The following is a 15,229-nucleotide window of genomic DNA, read 5'->3' as shown; positions in this document are numbered from 1 at the left end:
TACAGTACTGAGTTACCCAAAGGCAGCATTACATTCAGTGAGTGGATGGTGGGTGCCCCAATCTACCACAATCTCCATTATCAAATCAGAGTAAATATTAAAATGAAATGTAACTCAAAGTAGTGCTGCTCTCGGGTGTCTGCCCTGTCCTCTCCTCCATACTTCTTTCCTGCCATCTTCTCCTATCTTTCTTTCCTTCATTCTTTCCTCGTCCTTCTGGCTACTGGTGACTTTACACTCCCTCTTCTGTCTTTCATTCCTTCATTCTTTCCTCTTCCTTCTGCCTATGGGTGACTCTATACTGAGTGACAAGCCAAATGGTTTCCTGTGCACCAGGAAACCATTTACTACGCTGGGTGGTAACCAAATAACCAAATATTGGCGCCTGGTGGTTGGGTAATTATTGTGCTCCGATCGGATTGAGCTGGTGAAGGTTTATATCCAAGGGGTGGTTGGGGTTTATTGCTCACGTAATGCCACTCAGGGATGAGTGAGGTTGGTCACTCTCATCTTAAATGTCAGGACCAACTGCCTAGCCCCGGGCTCCTACGCTCCTCGTGGGGCAACGTAGGATTGGATGATGGATGGATGAACAAGGAAAACAAAATGATGTGTGATAACAGTGTACTGTCATGGAGACTTGTTTTTCTGTTAAGTGGTTAAGATCTTTTATTAATACTTCTCTAGGTCCCTATGAGCTTTAAGGTATCTGAGTAGGGAGATAACAGTTTATGAGTTATGGTAATATACTGAATAAAAAATACAAAAGAATGACTTCTTAATCACAAACTAAAACTAGGGACGTAGTATTGGAATATGCTTCGGCACTGAACAGGTTGGATGAATTCTGTATGGAGAAGCACATGATAAAGGATTGGCACCCCTTTTTAACTGGACAGTACTTGGACTGACTCTACACATGTGAGGTGGAGCTGGTAGTCTAGGGGTTTTAATGGTGATTGAATGAGTGTGGTCCATATAACTGGGAAAGATGATTATAGTTCTCTTTCTATCAGTTTTTTCTTGCTCTCTGGATCCTACCTCACCCTATCCTTGGGTTGTTAAAAAGAGGTCAGAATGCTACTGCTGCTGATGATGATGACAATGATAATGATGATGATATGCTTATATGGCTGAAGAGTGTTTGGAAGGAGAGCTTTGCCCCATGGCAGAACGAGGAACTGATTATAGAATTCTACAATTAACTCAAAGCCCTTGGCCACCCCGTTTGGGATACATGGCGTCTGGCAATGAATGAATGAATAAATTAACCCTTTAATACCACAGGCTTTTCCTAAGTTGTACAAAACTGTCTGGAGGTAGCATGAATAAACTGATGATAAATGGCACCAGATTCAGAGGGTTTCAGATATGGAGGGACAGGAAGAGTAAAAGATTTCCATTCTCCAAGTTGATTTTTTATTGACTTTGGCCTCACTAAGAGTAATATTATCAAGAGTGTCTTTTTATGATGATGGACGGCATGCAAAGTACTGATCCTGATTTTACACAGGTTTCTCAATATAATATACACAGAACACACGTAATGAGCTATTTTCACTTTAATAACCTCTAAGTTATTCTAAATGACAATTTTTAGAAACGTGAGAAATGTATGCCTAAGCTGATGCATCACTGTGCAGTTTGATGACCTTCTTCCAAGTGCAAGAGTTTTGGGTCGTGAATCAAACAACAATGTGCAGATTGTTATGTATGAAAGACAAAACCATGATTCTGGGAGCTTGAATGGTGTATGAATGAATGTGTGGCACATTTCACTGGGCATATTGTTGATACTTCTACTTTCCCTTCCCCATCTTTAGGTGGGAGTAAGGGATGATGATGATGATGATGATGATAGTTTTCCCACTCTGTGTTTCTGGATCCTGGCTCACCCCATCTCAAATAAGTATAGGAGTCAGGATGATGATGACAATGATGTATCTCAGGAAAGCTCTCGTAGTCTGGCCATAAGATTAGGAGTGAGGTGGTGAAGGAGGTGAGGTGCACGACTCAGCAGCATCTGTCTTGCCTCTTCCTCTTCAATACTAGCCCTGTCAAACAGAAATTATTGTAGGATTAGTTACTATCAGTCTGTTTTCACTTGATGGAAATGGGCAAGTCCCACACCTTATGAGGCACAAATGGGTCTTCTTGGTTAACTGTCAAATCAACCCACCAATCATACTAAACACGGCCATCAACTGAGCTTTAGGAGGATAGGGATTTTTATCAGATTAGAATAATCATGCTACAGTTAGTGGAAATGCAGGACTGGATGATAAATAGAGATACAGTACATTAAGGCAACAAAGAAGCTCGCACACTATGCTTTGTTTACCCCAACTTGGCTAAAAATTGTCATCTCTCCATCTTGAAAGCTGAGCTGCAGTAGCAGATTAACACTACAATATGATGTTAATCATAAAAGAGCAACAGAAAGGATGCCAAGTCATAGCACTATCTTTTTTCTGCCACCACTATGTGAAACATACAAAAAAAGGACAAAAATGTGGGCCAAATTATGGCAATAAAATTACAGTTACATGCACTGCAGCACTGTATGATACACAGACACAGTATATACTGTATTTAAGCAGCAAGGAAACTCTCAAAACTATAGTTCTTTCACCTTAACTTGGCCCTGACTTTCATCCTATTGCAGAGTATTTCACATACTTCAGTGCTACGGCTCCATATCCTTTCGAGAGCACTTCTGTTAATCTGCTGCTGCGATTCAACATACAAGTGGGAGAGATGGCAACTACAGGTCAAGTTAGACTAAACATACAAGTGAGAGAGATGGCAACTACAGGTCAAGTTAGACTAAAAAGAGTATAGTACTGAAAAATGAGCTATGCTGCCAGGTTCTTGCGAACAACCTTGGTAGGTACTATCATGACAGTGAAATACGAGCTACATGCTTGTTAACTGCCATCCCACACAATCATTACTAAGAAGACAGCTAAGAGAAAAAAAGCCACCAAAGTCCAAACCAAGAATCTAATACTGTTATAAATCTTATTACACATCTTATATTAGTTTTTTTTTTCCAGTTTCAAGGAAGTTTTGGTAAGTAATTAGCTGGTTCTGGCACTTGGTTTAGCTTCCAGAGGTGCAATATGCAAAATAAACTGCTCAGGATTTGATGTAACAGCGTCCTATGCCACCTTGATAGAAATATATTTACTGTATTGACTTCAATATTACAGAAATGGATTGCACAGAGAAGACATAAGTACATCATCAGAGTGAAAGGATAAATACTGCACTCCATCCACCTCTTTACAATACAGCCCATGAACCTTACCTTAGCTGGTGGTATTTCTTGGCTGCCTCTGTCTCCTGTTGTTGAAGGTTGGCAGCAACTCTTCTTCTGGCCCGTCTCTCCTCCAAGAGCTGCTCTGCCAGCTCTCGGTGATCCTGCATCCGCCGACGTTTTGCTTCCCGACTCAGACTCTCTAGTCTTGCCTCTTCATCCAGCACTGCCACAACCTTTGTACAAACACAACAATAAGTTGAAGATCAGGTGGTTAAAGAAGTAGTCTACTGTCTGAAATGATGTTATAACCTATTTTATCTGATCTGAGAAAAGATGAGCCTTAAGCTTTTGAAAGCTGGCAGATATCTGGTTGTCCAACTGCATTCATTAGTCACGATGCATTATAAATTATTTTTATTATAAGGGTTACATGAACCGTTTGAAAATAAGATTGCCCAAACAAAATATTGTATCTAGTTATTTGTATGGATCAACTTAAAAATGGGGCTGTAAGATATTCAGGGACTTAAGGATCTGTTTCAGAGTTATGAGAATGTCTGTGCATAACATGGTTTGAAAGTGACGGTATATAAGGGTAAGGTTGTGATCGTTAAGAAATGTGACTCTCAAAGTGATATTCTGATAAATGAAGACTCTTGAACTAGGTTAGGCCGATGAAGACAGTGTTGAGAATGATATCCACTGCAAATTATGAAGGACAATAAGACATTGAAAGTTGCATGTTTTGTTCTGGGATGTAAAAAAAAAATACAGTAATGAAATAAATATCCATCATCCAATCCTATGTTGCTCCATGAGCAGCGTAGGAGCCCGGGGCTAGGCATGTTGGTCCTGACATTTAAGGTAAGAGTGACCAGCCCCACCCATCCCTGAGTGACATTATGTGAGCAATAAACCCCCAACCACCCCTTGGATATAAACCTGCACCGACTCAATCCAACTGGGTTCCTTAATTACTCACCAAACCGCCAGGTGCATAATGTGGTTATATGGTTACCATCCAGCTTGGCAAATGGTTTTCTAGTGGACAGTAAACCATTTGGCTTGTCACTCAGTGTAGAGTCACCCAGAGGCAGAAGGAAGAGGAAAGAATGAAGGAAAGAACGACAGAAGAGGGAATGTTATGTCACCCGTAGGCAGAAAGAAGAGGAAAGAATGAAGGAAAGAAAGACAGAGGAGGAAGGAAAAAAGAGAGGAAAGGGCAGACACGCAAAGCACCACTACATCGAGTGAATGGATGGTGAGCACCCCCACCTACCAGGCAGAAAATAAATAAATAAGAATATACAGTACAGAGAGAAAACATACCAATTTCCTGTACTCCTCTTCTTTCTCTTGTTCATGAACTTTCTGCTCCTTCTGGTGCCTGTAAGACAGAATTATACTTGAGACAGCAAGCTAGGCACAGATATTCATTGAGCCCCTGCAGTTTGAGGACTTTTTTCATTTTTATGGTCTGCAGATGATTTTATTCAACTTGAGAGATTTCCAAACTGGAGGAGTTACGAATAGTCTTCAATACCTGGGTACTCTCACAATTTTAATAAAAACACTTAACCCCTAAAAGGCAGGCGAATTTACGTAACGTTCATGAATGAGGAAGCGGGCGTCGTTATGTAACGTCTGACCATTTTCTGTCCTAATTTACTGGTGAAATTGGGTGATATGGCATCCTTGTCACTTACTGTCCTGCCTTCTACCCACCCAAGTCTTGAGACAAGCACCCACACTCGCCTAGCCACGCTCAGGGTCAGTAATTACAGTGATGATGGAAGGGTGAGACAGGTTGAACGTTTTATTGTTCTAAGTGCTCAAGTAAAACAGAAAACACATACATCAGATTTTGAACACACTGAACAATGTAAAAATGCATGAGTGATAAATTTAGTGTTCAGTGGTGAAGAAAAAGAAAATGAGTGAAGAGTCCACTAGCCTCGCCCTGGACGCGCCTGGTGATAAGCTGCCTAACCGTGCACCTCCCTCCCTCCTCCCCTCCTCTTCCTACAGCCAGCAGAGACATATTACCACGTGAGTAACACCTCTTACCTTCGTTTTTCATCCATTTTCATCGATTAATGCATGTGTAGGCTAATTCCCTGGTACTTTATTTTTACGAAAATATGCTGCCCCACATGGTCGTATACTTGATAAGTCGCCTGCCCATAAGGGGTTAATAGTCACTGGAATATGAACTAAATGATGTCTTCAGACTGAAATGTTAAGGACTACATTATCCAAGTACAGTATTACAGTATGGTATATGGAATTAGTACCCAACAAACAATATAAAACAAAGACTCTTGCAGCTCATTTATTTTCCCACTGAAGTAACTTAGACTTTGCAGTTGTCAATTATACTGTAGGTTCTTCTGGATCAATTCATCTTATTCCTTCCAATCTATCTGTCCTGAACTCTGATAAGAGGACTCCCAGGTTCAAATTAACCCCCTGATCCTCCCATGTTATTCTTAACACTTTCAGATGACCTTACCCAATTTAGGTAAGTGAATGGGTTAATGGCGACTATTGCCTCATCTCTACAGTCAAAAATTCTCCCAGACAGAATAATTTACCTCCGAAAATAGCAAAAACAAAGTAATAAAAAAATAAATAAAAAAAGGTAATAAAAAAATATCATATCAGAAAGCATCATTAAGGGCACAGACACTAATGAAGCATCATTCAGATTAAGAAACTTAGCCAGAATAGGAAAGTGAGAATTAAAAGTGAAATATTTTGCAAACTTCTCTCCCCAACTACACTATAGTATATGGTGAGCATAATGGAGCTTAGGGATTAAAGTAGCAAGCTTTGTTCCAAGCAATATCCAATACAACTTACCTTATCTGTTCATCAAGGTCTTCCTTCAACTTTATCCTTGCCTCTGTTTCCCTCTGCTGCCTCTCCTCCATAAGTCTTGCTTCTTGTTCCTGTCTCTCTAGAGCTTCCAACTCCTTCCTTGTCTCTCTTAATGCCTCCTGCTTATTCTACAGACAGGGTATATGTGAGATGGTTGAAGCTGACAGGAGGTATGGTGAGCTACGAAAGTGGATGGATACGATAAGCGGGTGTGTGAGAAAGGAAGGTATGGAAGATGATGAGGCATGGTATCTGAGAGGGGATCAAACTGGCTGAATGAAATTATGCACAAAGGAGCACATGACAAGCATTTAACATCCCCCTTTTTTTTATTTTACAACTGATGGAATGACTATCTGACAAGTGTATGTGAAATGCATTTATAAATTAAGAAACTATGTCACAGATGGTTTGGCTTGTGAGATGCAGCCATGACTCTGGGGATTTTAATGATGTATGAATGATTGGTCCATTTCACTGGGCATGTTGCTGATGGTTCTCATACTTGCATGCTTTCTCCTTCACTGTCTATGGACCCCACCTCACTCCACCTTTAGGTGGGAAAAAGTGTTATGATAATGATGATGATCTTAAGAGTACACAGTGTACAGGAATGAAAGACTGAAGCTGCTTTGGTGTATACTGTGTGGGGATGTATTTATCATGACCAAAATGGACAACTTACTGGCACAAGTATATATTGTCATGCTATAATAGGCAGACTTTTACAGGGGTAGATCTGAGTACATCACCGGTATATATTATCAGGCTATAATAGGCAGACTTACACTTGTGTACCTGAGTACTTCATTACCAAAATATATACCATCAAAATATGTTCCTTTAATTCTTTTTCAATACTGCCAGCTATTCAAAAAAATATATATATTTCAATACTACCAGCTTATCAAAAAAAAATATATATATAAATATTTTTTAAAACATGCACTAACAAGATGAATCCTCTGACCAAGCCTTAGATGGATTCTCAAAAATCTATCTACCTATCTCTATCTATAGCCCGACGCCCTAATCCCACAAAGGGTGGCCGCAGACAAAACGCCTCCAAGTCGCTCTGTCACCCACCATTTGACTACCCTCCCCCCAACTCACCCCCCCCTCCCTCATATAATAAATAATCAACCCCAACATTCCTGATGCAGCAAAACAAGGCTGAATGACAGACAGAAAGACAAATATAAAAAATGAAGACTAAAATCAAGCACCAACTGAGAAACATCCCATGACAAGCATACCTGATGTGACTGTAGGCGTGATACAAGGATCAGTTCAAGGTGGTTGTGTCTGAGCCGGGCTGCCTCCTCCTTTGCTTGTCGTAGTTCACGTTTCAAATCACACCGCAACTCAGCCTCCTCACATACTCTGCATGTATAACACACAGGGTGAGAAAATGGGCTTTCACTCAAGGGAACAGGAAAATCATCATAATCCCACTTTCTGTTTCCTACCCAAGGATGGGGTGATGTATGGCTGGAGTGCAAGAAAATAATCTGATAGGAGGAGAACTAATTAAAGAATGTCCAGTGAAATAGCTACACACTCATTCACTCACTGTTCAACCTCCCAAATCCTGACTCAACTTCACAGACAAAACCTTCTAGACACAGCCTATACATGTCATATTACTGTACTAAAGAGGTAAGCAAATGGTCAGTCAAGCAAACATAACAAAAAAATGGACAACAGTATACACTAGTTGCATCACCATAAAGTTTTCAGGAACATGGTTACACACCTGGCCTGCTGTTGGTCTACCAGCTGTTCCTCCTTCTGCCTGAGCTGCTTGAGGTGATTCTGTTTTGCTAGGATCTCCCGTGTGGTGCGGTGTAATTCCTGTCTCTGCTTTGTCTCCCTGTCAGCACATAAACAAGCAGGTGACAATAAAGTACAATCATGGGGTATAATTTTTGCTTACCCTTTACCCTTTACTCATAGTCAGAGGTGAGGCCCTGATGCCTGATATTGAAATGGTGGTTCAGAACTGGAAAGGGACACTTTCATGTGGTTGCACAGATAAAACCAGGTCACTCAACAGCCCGGTTATACAAACATCCCTCATCAACTTCCCTATCCCCTAAAGGAGGACAGCAAACTTCAGAAGATGAATGCAAGACTGCAGTCCACTAAGTTCACATTTCAAATTAATGCAGGTCTACAGCAACTACTACTATAAGGTGCTAAATGAAAGCCTTGTTAGACTACACTAAGAAAAGCTTTTGTTTGGGGTGAAAACTGAGCTACAAATTTTCTATCAGCCTGAGGAAGAAACACCGGGTGAGTAGAAATTATGGCTTTCAAATGCACATAATACACTAAAATTTTTGGTTAACTTTTTATGTTTTAGCTTATTCTTGAGATCTCCAGATTATTTTCTACTAAGGAGAGAGATCCCTTATACTGGAGGGACTACTGTTTTCTACATGTGACCATTTTAGTTCAGAAAGTCTCTTCTAAGCTGAACAGAATATTGTATTTCCAGAAATTACCTTAACAGTTTTGAAAAATCATAGGAGGTAAAATACAGTATTTTTTTCTTTTTTTTCTGGTGTGTGTGTATTCTCAAGATTCACTAGTAAATCAGTCAACATGTTTATGTGTTCCACTGGTACCAATTATCTGGTCATGCATCAGGCCATGTCGCATACCGTATTGTATTAAACAGAACAGAATACAAGAACTGTCCTGACCATGAAAAAGTTAATGGCAACAGTTTGAACTATTTCACGCACTTATAACTTAATCCTGGCAGAATAAATTAATCTGGCATTAGCTACGACAGAATACTAGAGCTTTCCCACTCATGAGGGTAAATATGGAATATGAACCATCTTACTCTTCCTTCTCCTTCTTCATTAATCTGGCCTCATCCACCTCTGACATCATTTCCAATGTTTTCTCAGCCTCTGCTCTCGCCTTGCTAGCTGCTTTGTCGGCAATTTGTTCCTTGAGTACCTGACAACAGAGAGAACAATTTAGCAGCAATTAACATACTCTACTGTCTGATGTATTGTCCTGTTACAGTATCATCATCACCATCACAAGATGGGGTAAGGTAGGATTAAAAAACAAGAAAAGAGAAACTATGAAACTAAAAGAACTAGCTATCAACAGTATTACAAGTGAAAAGGACCACACAATCACTTCACTGCCCTCCAAAAATCCACAAAGCTACAGCAATACAGTACATGACCATACTGTATAAGTTATAATAGGTGAAGCAGCTCAATCTGTAATGACTGCTTTTTTCTTTATTCTTCTGGGACACTTTTCTAGTTGATGAGGCTACACAGTGGACAAGGGATCAAACTGATTGGATGAAACATGTCTGCAAGAACACATGACAATGGTCTGGCACCCCTTATTTAATTTGATAGTTGAGAGGCTGACTCTAACTGGCAGGCATATGTGAAATGCACCTATAAATAACAATATTAAAAGAGTAATCACAAAATTTGTACATGATCAGATTTGTGGAGTTAGGCCATGATTCCAGAAGACTGAATGTGTGAATGACTGGTCCATTGATAGATGTCCCACTTTCATGTTTTTTCTTTCTTTATTCCTGAATCTTGCCTCATTTGATTCTTAGAGTGGGAAAAAAGATAAGGATGAACTTGATGATGATGATATACAGTTCTCTTAGGTGAAATATGTTACCTGTACTTCACAGTCTGACATTCACTGCTGCACATATTTCCCTGAGCATCAGTCCATATGGAACCGTTACACCAGTTACTATGGATTTTGTTACTGCTAAAAATGCCAGAGCTGAACACAGAATTATAGATATAGCTAGTCCTCATTGTATGACAGGGGTATGTTCTGTAATCTCACAACTTCTCCAGTACAAAAGAATTATTGATACAGCTGGTCCTCATTATAAGGCAGGGATGTGTTCTGTAATGACATTTACCATACAACCAGTACTGTAACTGGAGAAAACCAGCAGATCAGTATTACATGTACTACTGGATCTTAATCAGTAATTCTAATCTGGCTTACAGTGGATTTTATGACAAAAAAGAAGGCCATATTTGGAAGCTTAATATAATGTTTGCATATAACATTCACTCCCTTTACTCCAAAGACAATTTTTATCACATTCATGCAGGTTTTATTCAGCTAAGGAGACTTTTCAAACCTGGGGGGCTGCATACAGTCTTACTCAATGCCTTCACTATTTGAGTTCTATCCGAGTTGAATAAAATAGTCTGGAAACAGTGAGAAGGAACGAAATGAAGAGAATAAACTTTATCTTTGTCTTACCCTCTGATTCTCCAACTTCCGAGTCTGTTCCTCAGCATACTTGATGGAGGAGGCAAGACGTTCCTGAGAATCTAAATTCATAACTAACTCAGCATACTCTTTGTCCTTCATCTGATGGAGAGACAAACAAAAATGTATTACGGGCCAAATACATACCCAGTATTAACTAGGTTATTCTTAAGAAAATTATAAACTACAGTATCATTAAGACTAACAGAAACAACAAGCCTGGAAGAGAAGAAGTGAGAGATCAAGAGGAGCTGTGGATGGATGAGGAGAGTAGCAGTATTAGCCGTTGTAGACCCAAGTTAATTTTAAATATAAACTCAGTGGACTGCAAGCTGAAGTTGGCCTTCTCAGGCTGTCCATCATCCACCTTTTGGGGGACAGGATACAAGTTAAGGTACTTTTGTACACCTGGGCACTGAAGACACCCAACTAATTTGGTGCCACCATGTGAAGGCATCCCTATCTAGCACCAGAAGGATGAGAAGGGTTTAAGGGAAGCAGTCTGAAAAGTGTATGTCAGAAAAAAAAAAAAAAAATGGTAACACAACAGTATCCTAAAGAAATGGATGCATGAGAGACGATCTTATAAAAGAAATGGCTTTTGCCTTACTGTCTGTTAGCTGCAAGAATAAATGAAGAAGATATCCTCAGACTGAGAAGGACATGTCTTGGCCCCAGTTCCCTACTCATAGCAAAACTCCCACCCATAAACAACATATGACCATATTATTAACCAACTGAGCCTGGGGATATCATTTTCATTTTATTCTTGTAGTCTCCTGACAAATTTTGTTCAGATTACAACTGGAGTGGTTAGATACAGTTTTAATAAACCTCTTCAGTATAAGATGCCTTTTATAAGTTGAATAAAATCATCCGGTTGCAGTAGGATTAAACTAAACTTGTATCTACACACAATATCACATAATGCCGTGGAAACCAATATATGACAATTTGTTTTAAGTCAAAGATATGTTCTAAAATATTGCAATTTTTTTTCACAGAAATGATAAATCATGGGAAACTTGAATATCAGCTTCACAGGTGACAATCACTTTATCTTGGTGGAGACTTTCCTTCTTTTGCAGCCTGTTTCCCATAAATCACTGGTCCTTTCCATAGTACTTCTTCATGACTACCACCACAGTCCAGCATGAGTAGCACCATAGTCTAGTGCTAGTCTCTTGGAATAGCTGGTACAGTATAGCTCATCATTCAAGGAGGAGAGATGGCAATTTTATGCAGAGTTAAAATAATTAGCATATATTTTTGCTTATCATGAAAAAGTTGTCCCCTACTCACTCAAGTATTTTTTACCTCATTCCCTGCAAAAAGTAAATAAATAAATAAATGAACAAATAAATGAGATTGATGGTATCAGTGCTTATATCACAGATGCAGCTACTATCCATCCTTACATTCATGAACGCCTGCTGAGCTTGCTTCTCTGCAATGGCTGACTTGTTGTCACGACTTATGGCACATGCCTGCAGTTGGGATTCTAAAGCTCTTAATTTGGGGCTAGAGGAGATAATCTGCTGCCTGTAACAATGTGGAAATGAAAAAAAGATTACTGTACAAATCACAAAACTCTGAAAAAAGTACCATACACTGCTGTCTGTAAAGATATGGAAAAGAAAAAAAAGATTACAGTATTATGCAGGTGACAAAAATAGAAAGTTAGCTACAGTCAGCTCAAACTTTTTTTTTTATTCAATGAAAAAAGTAAAATAAATAATAACCTACAATCAGCTCCATATTCGAATGTCTATCTATCTATTGCCAGATGCCTCAATCCCGTTTGGGGTGGCCACAAACAAATCGCCTCCATGTTGCCCTGTCCCCCGCCATTTCACTGCCCTGCTTCCAACTCACACCCCCCTCTCTCATATACCTCTCCACCCCATATTCAAATATACTGTAATGAAAATTTGGATAGGTCTGATGTGATTAGGTTAGGAAAGGCTAGACTAAGTCTGGTCATTTTTTAATGTATGTGCTTGGATCTGGAGAATCCCCCACCTTCTTTATTTTGTAAATACTACACAAAGCATATGGAATGAAAATCTTAGAGATGAAAGCCCTAGTTCAGTCAGGCGTCAAAACAGCATACCAGTAACAAAAAGTAGTTACCTGATTTTGAGATAAAACTGAAAATGAATTAATTTATGTCCCTGGACTAAGGGATTAACAAACTGATTATAAACGGTATGTACATTTAATTGTTTTAGAAACATTTTTTGATAAATATGTAATATGGTTGCAGGAAACTTAACCAATATGCCATAAAAAAAAAAAAAAAAAAAAAAAGAATTGATACCAGCTGGGTTGTGCAAAGGCTAATTCAGTATGTGAGTAGGTATGAAGGTGGAAAGATGTGTGGCAGTTCAAGATGGTGGATGGATATGCTATGTTTCTGAGAAATTGAGATGTGGAAATTGACGAGGGCTTAAACTGACTTATTAAAGAACATACAGAAAAATACATGATAGGGTTTAGCACCCATTTTTAACCTGGATGCTGATAGAATGCCCTTAATCAACAGGTATATGTGAAGAGCATTAAAAAAAAAAAAAAAATCTGTTTCAAAGGTCATGCTTGCAAGGTGGAAACAGTATTTTCAAGCCTTGAATGATGTATGAATAACTGTATATCCCACTTCACTGGGCATGCTGCTGACAAGACAGTTCTCCCTGCTTTGTGTATTGTTTGTTTCTATATCCTAACTCCGACCTTTTGGGTGCGTTGGGATGATCAATAACTGCTTCTGGTGACTCCCTTTAAATAAAATTCTGAATAACACAAATGAAATGAATTGAAAAATAAAAGGTCCATAATCATGTTTATTTCATAAAATGGTATTTGCTGTTTCGGACAATCACTACCATATTCTTTTCTAACCTAACCTAATAACCCAACCTAGTCTACCTAAACTGACCTTACAGTCCTAACCTAATATAACCTAGCTAATGTAACGGCCTAACTAACCTAACCAAAGGGTGAGACTATCCAAAACTGTTGTAATACCCCTACAATAAAAGATTTTTTTTTTTTTTTACCCGTCACTTTGGGTAGCGCTAAGGAAGTCCAACTTAGAGAGATGGGTTTCATTATATCCCTGTATATCTAAACTACCACACCTCTAAACTACCTCCTTACCTTAATCTTGAAACGTTTGTAACTGACCACTCCATGATAAGGCACGTCTGTCAGGCACAATTCGTCTGGAAAGGAAATTTTCTTGTCTTTCTGTACTTTAATGAGTTTCTTCTTCTTGGCGATTGTTTGGGTTTGAGACATTACAGCGGAACCATCTGAAGTTTCCCCTTCGATGTTATGCCCTGTCATATAATTTCCATAACCAAGGATTAAAGGGTATGGAAAACTAATAATTACAAAATAAAGGATAGTGTCTTTAACTGAACTGAGGTGACAAGCAATTTATCTATCGATCTCTCTACCTATCTAGTTTCCCCTTCGATGCTATGCCCCGTCATATAATCAACATAACCAGGGATTAAAGGGTATGGAAAGCTAATAATTACAAAATAAAGGACAGTGTCTTTAAATGAACTGAGGTGACAAGCAATTTATCTATCAATCTCTCTACCTATCTATTTATCTATGTCTAAATTAGCTATTTCCAGGCACTTTAATCCCATACAGGGTGGCCACAAATATATTGCCTCTACCTTGCTCTGTCCTCTGCCATTTGGCTACCCTCCTTCCAACTTACACACACACACACTCACATATCTCTCCACTCCATCCCTCCATCTTTCTCCCTCCACCTCTCTCATATACACTCCTCTGGTCACAGTCTCCATCCTCTCCAACCATACCAATTACAAATAGGTACTAATAATGCAGTGCTGCTTCATGGGAATTTTTGCTCAAATCTTTGGGAGAAGTGAAGGAAACTCATTTTTATTGGAATAAACTTCAAGTAAACAATGTGACTTCTCCTTTAAAAAACAGTAGTACAGTATTGTAAATATAGTTTCCAGATATCGTTTGACACACTAATTATACTTTTACCTGGCCTAAAATTGCCAGCTCTCCATCTTCAATGCTGAGTTGTAACAACAGATTAACACAAGAATATGATGTTAGCCACAAAAAAATGTTATGGCAAGGATGCAGGGCTATACTATTGCATCCATCCATCCATCATCCAATCCTATGTTGCCCCATGGGAAGCGTAGGAGCCCGGGGCTAGGCAAATTCATGCCACAGAATTAGGTGAAATATGTTGCAAAAGGAAAGGTGAAAAAACTGTATCAGAGGTCTCCCCCAAGAGGCATTAAGATGTCTGGTGGTAGGAAGAATAAAATGGAAAACACATTATTATGATGAAGGATTAATAAAAGGACAGCTACTACCACTGTATTATTAACCCTCTCATGGTCAGGACAGTTCTAGAACAGTAGGCTCACCTATAATATGGTTAATTGGCTGAAAACAGGCATAGTGCTATGGAAAACTCTGCTATGGAAGACACAGAACCTGTTTAAAAAATATCTTATAATTGACACTCTTCCCAGTCACTCTTAATGACCCTCTAAGTCTGCACTAACCACATCAAACTGGCCTTATGTACCAGTTGTAAGGACAATAACAAAATGTAATGTAACTAACACGAAGTGCGAAGATAAACCAAGTTAGTCTATTTGGTATGACGTTGATCATCATCATGATCACCATTTTTATCATCATCATGATCACCATTTTTATCATCATCATTTAACCATTATCATCATAATCACACCACTATCATCTTCATCCTCATCA

General features: G+C 39.0%; 1 protein-coding gene across 1 annotated transcript; it reads right to left on the bottom strand.

The window, feature by feature from the left end:
* Positions 1-1,429: 1,429 nt before the first annotated feature.
* LOC145398163 (uncharacterized) lies at positions 1,430-10,534 on the bottom strand. The gene is made up of 8 exons (XM_080271112.1): positions 10,430-10,534; positions 8,997-9,115; positions 7,899-8,015; positions 7,399-7,525; positions 6,125-6,270; positions 4,592-4,649; positions 3,311-3,495; positions 1,430-2,054 (listed from the first exon to the last, which is right to left on the bottom strand). Exons 1-8 carry the CDS (start codon positions 10,508-10,510, stop codon positions 1,946-1,948), a joined length of 942 nt encoding a protein of 313 aa, XP_080127238.1. The 5' UTR covers positions 10,511-10,534; the 3' UTR covers positions 1,430-1,945.
* Between the last annotated feature and the right edge of the window lie 4,695 nt (positions 10,535-15,229).

Source organism: Coenobita brevimanus, chromosome 44, assembly GCF_032717465.1.
Source record: "Coenobita brevimanus isolate Jiangsu-jjx chromosome 44, ASM3271746v2, whole genome shotgun sequence".
In the NCBI taxonomy this organism is placed as follows: domain Eukaryota; kingdom Metazoa; phylum Arthropoda; class Malacostraca; order Decapoda; family Coenobitidae; genus Coenobita; species Coenobita brevimanus.
Note: the sequence above shows the minus strand (reverse complement) of the source record. Positions and strands in the feature narration are given on the sequence as shown.

Coding starts and splice junctions, on each gene's coding strand:
- LOC145398163 (XM_080271112.1), bottom strand. CDS start 10,510: ATGAATTTAGATTCTCAGGAACGTCTTGCCTCCTCCATCAAGTATGCT. Junction 8,016..8,996: donor ATGAAGAAGGAGAAGGAAGA/GTAAGATGGTTC, acceptor ATGTGCTGACAG/GGAGACAAAGCAGAGACAGG. Junction 6,271..7,398: donor CACGCCTACAGTCACATCAG/GTATGCTTGTCA, acceptor CCCTGTCTGTAG/AATAAGCAGGAGGCATTAAG.